Here is an 11423-nt window from a genome sequence, read left to right on the forward strand (position 1 = left end):
CCCTAGAAACCACAAAAAGAGCAGTAACTAGGCTGGTTTTAAAAGATTTAAAGACGTTGAGTATGAATGATAAGAAATCTCAGCTACTACTTAGATTTTGATTAAAACATGTAGCACCTATATAATTTTTACATAAATCTTTTTCTTTAAGTTTGTCATTTACAAATTTTAAAGATAGCTGTGTTATTGTATGATATATTTGGTTTTACAAAAAGATATAGCCCTAAGGATATTAATTTTGAATAGTCACTTTTATAAGTTGATAATTCTTTAAGGAGTGTTAACCTCAAAGATCTGCCTCATTTATTCAGGGAATTAGTAAGAAAGTAGGGGATTGTAACAGGCCTTTGGGCTCCATTAGTACAGAGCTGTTAACATCTGAGAAATCTGAAGTTCCATCCCCATTCTAATAATATAGTCATTTGGAAAGCGCAAAAAATTTAGTTAGTCTATACTTTTTTAATTTTATTTTTCAATTACAGTCTATATTCAATAGTATTTTGTATTAATTTCAGGTGTATAACATAGTGGTCAATTACATACTTCACCAAGTGGCCCCCCTGAATATTCCTGGTGCCCACCTGGCACTGTACATACTTTTTACAATATCATTGATTATATTCCTATGCTGTACTTTATTTGCATCCCCGTAACTATTTTGTAACTGCCATTGTACTTCTTAATCTCTTCACCTTTTCACTCAGTACTCCAAAGCCCTCTCCCCTCTGGCAACCATCAGTTTGTTCTCTGTATCTATGAGCCTGTTTCAATTTTGTTTATTTTGTTCTTTAGATTCCACATAATAAGTGAAATCATATGGTGTTTGTCTTTCTCTGTCTGAATTACTTTATGTAGCATAATACCCTCGAGGTTCGTCCATGCTGTTGAAAGTGGCAGGATTTCACTTTTTATGGCTGAGTAATATTTCATTGTATATATGTACCACATTTTTTTTTATCCAGTTGTCTATTGATGGGCACTTGGTTGCTTCCATATCTTTGCTATTGTAAATAATACTGCAGTGAACATAAGGGTGCATGTATCCTTTTGAGTTAGAGTTTTGGATTTCGTTTATACCCAGAAGTAGAATTGCTGGGTGATAAGGCAGTTCCATTTTTAAAATTTTAAGAACTTTTTTGTAATGCTTTCCCCAGTGCCTGCACCAGTCTGCATTCCCACCAACAGTGCATGAGTGTTTCCTTTTCTCCACATCTTCCCCAGCAGTTGTTAATTGTTGATTATTCTTGACAGCCATTCTGACAGTATGAGATGATGTTTCATGGTGGTTTTATTTGCATCTCTCTGATGGTTAGTGACATTGAGCATCTTTTCATGTCCATTGACTATATGTATGTCCTCTTTGGATGTGTCTGTGTATTTAGGTCCTCTGCCCATTTTTTAAAAATTGGATTGCTTTTTTTCTTTGTGTTGCAATGTATGAGTTTTTTTGATAAATTTTCTATATTAATCCCTTATTAGATCTGTCATTTGCAAATATCCTCTTGCATTCTGTTGATCGATACTTTTTAAAAAATCTTCTTTAAAAAACTTTACTATGACAAACTAGTTTAACTGACTTTTTAACCAGACTGATTGGTCACACTAGTAAAAACACTTGAGATTCTTTGTGTGTTCATAAACATAGCCTTGGAAGGTATATTTTTGTCATATCTGCTTAGTGAGCATTTCTAGCATGTGCCTTTTGTGTCAAGAACTATGACAGGTTCAGGGAATATATGGGTGCCTGTAAAGCAAAGTTCTTCCTCCAACTGACTTTCAGTTACAGAGGCCTAAAAACTCAGAACAAACCGAAATCAAGACAGTTGCATTACATGCTTAGATGAGTGCTCCAGGAACTAGAATCAAAGTCAGGGAAATGTTTCCTTGAGAAAGAACCAGAAAAGGGTATTAGAGACCTAAAGACACAGTTAGAGTGGTATGTGAATAGGGCTTGCAGCAAGAAATGAAGGAAGATGACCCAAATGGATCACTCTGCTCTTTTTCCATCTGTCATTTCCATGTGTTATTTCTCATTAGATCTAAATTTCAATGAAAGTATATTGCTGTTTCACTGGTTTTAAAGATAGCTTTTAAAAACAATACAGTATTCAGAGGATGTATTGTAGAATTGTATACCTGAAATCTGTATAATTTTATTAACCAGTGTCATCCCAATAAATTCAATTTAAAAAATGACAGCAAACTCACAATTATTAACAACCACTCCTAAAACAAAAATAAACTAAGCAAACAACTAGAACAGGAACAGAACTACAGAAATGGAGATCATATGGAGGATTAGCAACAGGGAAGTGGGAGGAGGAGAGAGGGGGAAAAGGTACCAAGAATAAGTAGCATAGATGGTAGGTAGAAAATAGACAGGGGAGGGTAAGAATAGTATAGGAAATGTAGAAGGTAAAGAACTTATAAGTATGACACATGGACATGAACTAAAGAGGGGGAATGTGAGTGGAAAAAGGTATGCAGGGTAGAGAGAAGGGGGGAAATAGGACAACTGTAATAGCATAATCAATAAAATACATTTTTAAAAAAGATAAAAATAAGTTCATATGCTTATAAGATACCCTAGAGTCTGCACAGGCCTTAAGAATATAAAGTACTTTATTGCACTTTTAAATGCCGACATACAAGTTCATTGTAGAAAGTGGTCTATATTTAGCCTTAAGAGCAATTCAAACCCACTTCTCTAAAATAACTTTGAGATAAACACTCATATAAAATATTCTGTTGTACAGCATCCTCTGTTTGTAATAGAATTTGAAATCTCCGCAGAAAGCTTCAGATACATCTTGGCTTAAACTTTTTCAGACAAAAGTTCTCTTACTTTACTTTTTAATGAGTTGGAAGGTAATGTTGCTGGATGAAACTGGTGAAGTAGTGACATTTGAATGGTTAGCCATTTTATTCCTTTCAACACCAAGATCATGCCAATGTGTTCTGCAGCCACAAAATCTCCTTGACTAGATGTGGATTTAGGAAAGGGGTAATCCTGAGAAGTTATTCTAACAACTAGTTTGTCTAGTTGAATGTTTCTGTCTTGTGTAAACAGCTCAATTCATACAAATCCCAGTGTATTTTTGAAGTATTTTGCCCATCACTGTTCATATCTTAAGACCACTGCCACAATTTTCAATCCTTTTTCTTTTTCTTCTTATCTTTCTTTGACACTTTGTAATTTAGTTCAGTTTCTTTAGGTGTTCTTCGATCATAAACTTAATGGGGACAGGAGTATTAGAGATAAGTGTGGATTGGCCTCCTGTGTTTTTGTAAATCTCAAGGATTGCTCTCAAGTTCATGGGACATGAATTTCTTCCTTCTAGTTCTGAGTCTTTTCCATAGTCAGCAGGAGATCAGTTGGTTTAAGAATGACATCCCTCCGGTCAAGTTGCAGGCCATCTGCTTGAACATATGGTCGCCGTTTGATCTTTTAACAATTTATTCTCTGTTTCCACTGGTGCCTGGATTCTGCCTGAATCTTTGGGAAACATGAGGATAGATTTTTCCTGTGAGCTCCTCTTTTAGGGACAGGTATTTTAACTAGCCTGATTAGAAAACTGCATCTTATTTGTGAACAGAGAAACTGGTGGTGTTAATATTTCTCCTACAGGATCTGCATCATGGATTCATTCCTAGGTAACCCTTTCTCTAAATACCATCTTATGGAGAACTATTCCAGACCGAGTAGGAAAGTAGCATTTCTGCTTTATTAGTTTATTTTTATTTTTATTTTTTATGTCAATATGAAGTCACTTTAATGTACTTCTGAATTAGTTTTGAATTAGATGAAAAATAGTGAAATTTCTTTTTGGAAGCAAGACTTTTCTGATCTTTGGTGTTATGCTGTTACAATTGTTCCAATTATTTCCCCCTTTGTCCCTCTCTGCGCTGCCTGTCCCCCATTTCCATAGTCAGTCCCCACCCCCTTGCACATGTGCGTGGGTCTTTCATATATATTCCCTGACTATATCCTTCATCTCCATTCACAAAGTCCCCCCTCCCTATACCCTCTTATCCCTGTCAGTCTATTCCATGATTCTATGTTTGTGTTTCTATTTTGCTTATTAATTAATTTTGTTCATTAGATTCCTCTTATAAGTGAGATAATATGGTATTTGTCTTTCACCAACTGGCTTAATTCACTAAGCATGATAGTTTCCATTTCCATCCACACTGTCACAAATGGTGGCATTCCTTCTTTTTTTTTGTGCTGAGTAGTACTCCATTTTGTAAATGTACCACAGGTTTTTAATTCAGTCATCCACTGATGGTCACTTAGGCTGTTTCCAACTCTTGGCTATTGGAAATAGTGCTGCTGTGAATGAAGGGGTGTATACATTCTTTTGAATTAGTGTTTCAAGATTCTTAGCGTATATTCCCAGCTGTGAAATCACTGTGTCAAAAGGTAGTTCATTTTTAATTTTTTGACAAAATTCCATACTGTTTTCCACAGTGGCTGCACCAGTCTGCTTTTCCACCAACGGTGTACTAGGGTTCCCTCTTCTCCACATCCTTGCTCACACATGTTGTTTGTTGATTTATTAATGATCGCCATTTTGGCAGGTATGAAATGATATCTCATTGTGGTTTTAATTTGCATCTCTCTGATGGCTAGTGATGTTGAGCATTTTTTCATATGTCTATGGGCCCTCTGTATGTCCTCCTTGGAGAAGTGTCTGTTCAGTTCCTTTGACCAATTTTAATTGGATTGTTTCTCTTTCTGGTGTTGAGTCATATGAATTCTTCATATATTTTGGAGATCAAACCCTTGTCCACTGTGTTGTCGGCGGATTTTTTCTCCCATACAGTAAATTGCTTTTTCATTTTGCTGATGTTTTCTTTAGCCATGCAGAAGCTTTTTAATCTGATGTAGTCCCATTTGTTTATTTTTTTCCTTTATTTTCCTTGCCCTAGGAGATACATCAGCAAAAGTATTGCAGCATGAGATGCCTGAAATTTTACTGCCTGTGTTTTCTGTTAGGATTTTTATGGTATCATGACTTATATTTGAGTCTCTTGCTCATTTTGAATTTATTCTGTATGGTATGGTGTGTGTTATAAGTTGGTGGTCTAGTTTTATTTTTTTACATGTACCAGACCAGTTCTTCCAACACCATCTATTGAAGAGACTATTTTTACTCCATTGTATGCTCATGCCCTCTTTGTCAAATATTAATTGACCATAGAGACATGGGTTTATTTCTGTCCTTTCCATTCTACTCCACTGATCTATGTGTCTGTTCTTATGCAAGTACCAGACTGTTTTAATTACAGTGGCCTTGTAGTATAGTTTGATATCAGTTATTGTGATCCCTCCAACTTTCTTCTTTCTCAAGGTTACTGTGGCTATTTGGGGACTTTTTTAGTCCCATATAAATTTTTAGAGTATTTGTTCTAGATTTGTGAAATATGCCATTGGTATTTTAATGGGAATTATGTTGAATTTATAGAATGCTTTGGGCAGTATGGACACTTTAATGATGTTAATTCTTTCAATCCATGAACACATTTATGCTTCCATTTATTTGTATTTTCCTCATTTCTTTCCTTAGTATTCTACGGTTTTCCAAGTACGGGTCCTTTACCTCCTTAGTTAAATTGATTCCTAGGTACTTTATTTTTGTTGGTGTTGTCACTATGGTAAATGGGATTTTTTTCCTTAGTTTCTATTTCTGATAGTTCATTGTTAGTATACAAAAATGCCATTGTACATTGTACAATGCAATTTCTGAATATTGACTTTATATCCTTCTACTTTACCAAATTCAATGATTAGGGTGGATGGTTTTTTTGATGACATCTATAGGGTTTTTTATATACATTATATTGTCATCTGCAAATAACAACAGTTTTACTTCCTCCTTTCCAATTCGGGTGCCTTTTACTACTTCTTCCTTTCCGATTACTGTGGCTAGAATTTTTAGTACTATGTTGAATAGGAGGTGTAAAAGTGGACACCCTTGTCTTGTTCCTGATCTTAAGCAAAATGCTTTTAACTTTTTCCCATTGAGTGTGATGTTGACAGTAGGTTTCTTGTATATGGCCCTTATTATGTTGAGGAATGCTTCCTCTATTCCCACTAGGCTGAATGTTTTATCATAAATGGGCACTGGATTTTATCAAACACTTTTCTCAGCATCTGTTTATATGATCACTTGATTTTTGTCCTTTTGTTTATGTGACGTATTACATTTATTGATTTGTGAATATTGTATACCTTTGTATCCCTTGGATAAATCCCACTTGATCCTGGTATGTGATCTTTTTATTGTATTGCTGGATCTGGTTTGCCAATATTTTGTTGAGAATTTAGCATTTATGTTCATTGGAGGTATTGAACTGTAATTTTCTTTGTTGTGTCTTTACCTGGTTTTAGAATTATGGTAATACTGGTCTCATTTAAAAAAAAAAGGTCGGGGGGAGCTTCCTTCTTCTTGAATTTTTTTTGAATAGTTTGAGGATAGGTGTTAGTTCTTCTTTGAATGCTTGGTAAAATTTGCCTGTGAAGCCATCTGGTCCATTGCTTTTAGGTGTTGGCATTTTTTTATTACTCCTTCAATTTTGCTATTAGTTACCAATCTGTCCAGTTTTCTTCTTCCCGATTCAGTTTTGGAAGACTGTATGTTTTTAGAAATGTACCCATTTTGCCCATGTTGTCCAATTTCTTGGCATATAGTTTGTTAGTAGTAATTTCTTACCATCCTTGTTTTTTCTGTGATATCAGTTGTTATTTCTCTTTCGTTTCTGATTTTATTTACTTGGGTCCTCTCTCCTTTTTTCCTGATGAGTCTGGTTAAAGGTGTGTCGATTTTGTTTATCTTTTTAAAGAACCAGCTCCCAGATTCATTGATGGTTTGAATTTTTTTTTGTCTCTTTGTCTTTTAATTCTGTTCTGATCTTGATTATTTCCTTCCTTCTACTCACTCTGGTTTTTTAGGTGTAGGGATAGGTTGTTTATTTAAGACTTTTCTATTTTCTTTAGGTAGAACTATATTGCTATGAACTTCCCTCTCGGGACTGTTTTCTCTTGTGTCACACAGGTTTTGGGTTGTTATGTGTTCATTTTCATTTGTTTCCAGATACATTTTTATTTCTTCCTTGATCTTATTGTTAAACCCATTCATTATTTAATATCATGTTATTCAGACTTCACGTTTTTGAGTTTTTTCCTTGGAACTGGTTTCTAGTTTCAAGCCACTGTGACGATGCTTGACATGATTTCATTTTTTAAAGTTTGTTGAGGCTTTTTTATTACTTTTTAAAAAAATTGTGACAAAATGTACAAGACATAACAGTTCAGTGGCACTTAGTACATTTACAGAACTTATTTATTCTCTCAAGTGATACCATTAAACAATAACCACCCCCTCCCTGTCCCTCCCTCCTTACAGCTGGGCATTCTACTTTCTGTCTATATGGATTTGACTATTTCTGGTACCTCATATAAGTGGCGTCACAATGCTTGCCATTTTGTGTTGCATATTTCATTTAGCATAATGGCTTCAACGTTCATCCATATTGTGGCATGTGCCAGATTGTGATTCCTTTATCAAGCTGGATAATATTCCATTATAAGCATGTTACACATTTTGTTTTTTATACATTGATGGACATTTGGGTTGCCTGCACCTTTGGGGCATTGTGTATAATGCTACTGTGAACATTTGTATATAAATTCTTTTTGAGTTCCATCTTTCACATGTTTTGGGCATATACTCAGATGTGGGAGCATTGTATCATATCATAATTCTATGTTTAATTTTTTGAGGAACCACCATACTACTTTGCACAGCGTTTCTACTGTATTCCTGACCCCTGTTTTAATTGCCTGTGTTCACAACTGAAGAGGGTGAGATCAGGGATGAAACTGACCGAGGGGCTTCCATCCTCTCAGGGATCTTTCAATTTAAAAAACAACTGTAAAAAAATTGATGAGTGATGCCTAGGCAAACAAGTCTCTTTCACTTCATGTTAATGAAATCCTGAAAAAGTAAAAGTGGCCCCATCGATACTGAGCCCTGGAAATTGTGGGATTCAAGCTTTTTGTGCCTAATGTCACAAGGGCTGTAGGGTGGCAGAATCAAACAACATATCCTCTTCTAACTTCTCCCTCAAGGTTAATGAGACACCACAAGAGACATGAGATTCACAAGTTTGTCTTAATTGTGGTGAGACCCAAGTTTGGCCCTCAGTTGTGATGAGGCCAGGTTCTGTGACATAGTTCCCGGAGGCATGAGCCTGGGGAGTGAACTCACTGATACTTGCATCCTAGGAAATACCGCAGAGATTGCCTCATCCAGCTCTGCACTCCAGAGTCCGGAGATTTCACCCTGAAGGCTGCAGGTTGTTTCTTGCCTTGTACACAGAAAACTAAGTTCCCAAAGAACATTTCCTGTTCTCCAGACCTTCTCGACTTACGTAACCTACTCAGTAGGACTTATAGAGTAAGACTTGAGAATAGTGTCCACTGTGAACTATGAACCAACTATCTTACCTGTCTAAAACATATGCTTGCTTCGTATTTGGTTGCCTGCAAGGATGTCAGTCCGACTCGAAGCTTGGCCACCTCACCAGCTGCATCTAACAACTCAGCTGGGGTTTGAACTCACCTCGTTTCTGTCCCTGGGAAAAGCTTGTTTAGAGAAACTGAACTAGAGAGGATTATCTAAAGGATATGCAGTCCCTCAGTTCTTCTTAGAAACTCCCAATATTTATCTATCCCTGGATTAAGCAGGCATCAAAAAAGGAATTCCTGGTTGCTGACTCCTGACCCGTTGTGCAGCAGCTTACTGTCCTCCACTCAGGGCCAGCCTCCTTTTAGTGATGTCACACTCAGCTCTGCAGAGCTCACCATTGTGCACCCGATCCACAGTACGGGCACCTACTGTATGTGAAGCCCTACAAAAGAAACACCTCCCTGGCCTCGTTACTAGGAGGAGTTGCTCTCTGAGCAGTTGGTCTGTTGTGATCCTTTAGGCTAGATTTCAAGTGTTAACCTCATGCCAGTCTTCACCGTATTTTGTAAACATCTTCTTTTTCTTCTTTGCCTCACTGAACTGTAGGTCACTGAATTATCTGAATTTTTCTCAGCTATTCAAATCCTTTAAGGAATAAATTGTAAGTGTTAACATAAACCAGATATTCTTAGCTGCTTTGAATGTTCACAAGACAAAATGTATGTAAATTAGTAGTTTTCAGAGAACTGGAATATGATCAATATAGTTGGCATTAAAACCACTACTATTCTGAATATGACTAAACTGTAGGTTTTGCACTGTCAGGGGCTTTGCCATCTTGATCGCTCTGTATTTCCAGTCGCTTGTGCTGTACTTAGGTGTAAAGATGATCAGAAAACATGCCCCAAGGGATCTAAACAAGAAGGAGCTCTCAGCATCTACAGGTGACCGCCATTATAGTCTTTTGATGCTCAGAAGCAAGAGAAGCCATGATCCTGTGGTGTTGCCTCCACCTTTGTCACACATGGGTTGGGACACAGCAGGCACTTCTAATGTTCTCCTGTCTCCCTCTCTGCAGACTCACATTTCCAGACTCCCTCCCGGTGCGGTGGCAGGACAGTCCGTGGCAATCGAAGGTGGGGTTTGCCGCTTGGAGAGCCCAGTGAACTGAACCTTCAGAATGAGCACAAAGCACCTGAGAGGCATTTCAGAACCTGAACTTTCTGGTGTTTTTAACTGAAGTTAGATGTTTTATTGTCTTCATTTTATAATTCCTATTGCAGCCTTGTGCACCACTGGTGACGCTAGTGCTGCTGTGGTTAGTGCTTAGTGACACTCGGCTCCTTGTGGGTGAGTGAGACTGAATGCGTGTGCGCGCGCGCATGCCTGCTTCTCCCTTGATGAAACAGAAACTTCTCCTTATTGTATAACTTAAGACCAGGAATGATGAAATCATATTTAGAAAATGTGTGCTTTAACTGTTTACAAGTCAAACCTAAAGTTGCAGGAAACATTTTTTATTTCATGAAGAAGTACCAACTGTCGTTGATGTAATGTGTCTGAACTGAAGAGTAAATCGACTTGTTAAGTGATTTGACAGTGGTAGTGCTCCATTTAAAACAGTAATAAGTAATAAAGTGTTTTTATTTGTTAACCAGTTTAAGTGGATCCTGTGGTAACTTAAACTGTTATTCTCATCCCTTATATGGGGCATTTTTTTTTAACAGAGAATGGTTTCAGTGAAACAATCTAGCAGAGAATTAAGGTCAGAACCTTTTTAAAAAATAGTCTTATTGATGAAGTTTGTACTTCTTAAGCCTTTCTAAGCTTAAATATTGCATAGCTTCAAGCTGTATGTACTATATTATGGAAGAATATGTAAAGAGAACATACAGCAATGCACAGCCCCTAATTTGTGTACAATAGAATGTTAATTACAATGTAACACTGTAAATAAGAAAGCAAAATTTATGAGAAAATTCAATATTTGTTTCTTGTTTAAATATATTTTTAAGGTAAAGGCACGAAAATAAAAGAATCATATTACTGGGTATAGTGTGTGACTCTTCTTCTCAGACTAATAAATTATCTTTTGAATCCTAGATTGGTGAGCCAATTTTAATTTTGTTTGTAAAAAGTTACTTCTTCCAGAGTCAGACCTTTGGCCTTCTTGCTGTGATTCTGATTATTCAAAATCCAGTCTTATGTTTGTGCAGTTAGGGTGGACACTAGCAAGGTGAAAGTTGAAGTTAGTAAATGATTGAATGGTCAGTACAGAAATCCCTACGATTTCTATTGCAATTTGATCAAAATAACAATGGGAAGGAATAAGAACGCTTTGCTTTGAAAAATTATAGTGGCAGTTGAAAACTGAAAGATTGCAGTTGATAAATGCTTCTAAATGTTATATTTAGTGATTCTGGAGCCACATGAGAAAACCAAGGCTTTCCTTTTGATTTTCTGTGTAAGAAGTGGCTATCAAGAAGCTACTAAAGATAGACTTGCTCAGGGAGAGGAAGTTCCCTGCACCATGTAATCATGGCTCTGGGCGGTACCTGATAAAACCCCAGATGAAATTATATATTTGACATTGATATATGGCCAAATTATAAAGGAAAGACAACCAAAATGGAGTGGGTGTAAATATGAATGATTTGGGAGTTGCTGACTTATATTCCTCGTACAGGCAATTACATTTGTTCCGCTGTGTTCTCTAGACAGGTTGGTGCCGTGGTATCTGTTTCTCATTCTTAATGAGGCTGGGAACTTAGTGAGAGATGGGCTGACTGGTGGGGCGCCGTTGGCTTCAAAAGCTTTCAAAGACCTGTTACCTGTTGGCAGGGTTTTTTTTTAGGAACTGGACTGGATCACATAAACCTGTCAGGACGCTTTGGAGTCTGAAAACCGTCTGACCCGTTTCGTCTCCCTTCGACTATATTCCATTTGTAC

General features: G+C 36.8%; 1 protein-coding gene across 6 annotated transcripts in view; it reads left to right on the forward strand.

The window, feature by feature from the left end:
- Nucleotides 1–10576, forward strand: part of TASP1 (taspase 1) — a 355079-nt gene extending 344503 nt beyond the window's left edge. For all 6 annotated transcript variants that reach the window (XR_005064338.1, XM_037031312.1, XM_037031321.1 and 3 more), the window contains one exon: nt 9553–10576. Coding sequence is in view for 5 of the 6 variants with exons in the window: in XM_037031312.1 (XP_036887207.1) it covers nt 9553–9645 (93 nt within the window). In the remaining variant the exon portion in view is untranslated. The remainder of the gene's footprint in view (nt 1–9552) is intronic.
- Nucleotides 10577–11423: the final 847 nt, after the last annotated feature.

This window comes from Sturnira hondurensis, unplaced genomic scaffold, assembly GCF_014824575.4.
Source record: "Sturnira hondurensis isolate 20B ecotype Veracruz unplaced genomic scaffold, ASM1482457v3 Scaffold0001813, whole genome shotgun sequence".
Lineage (NCBI taxonomy): Eukaryota > Metazoa > Chordata > Mammalia > Chiroptera > Phyllostomidae > Sturnira > Sturnira hondurensis.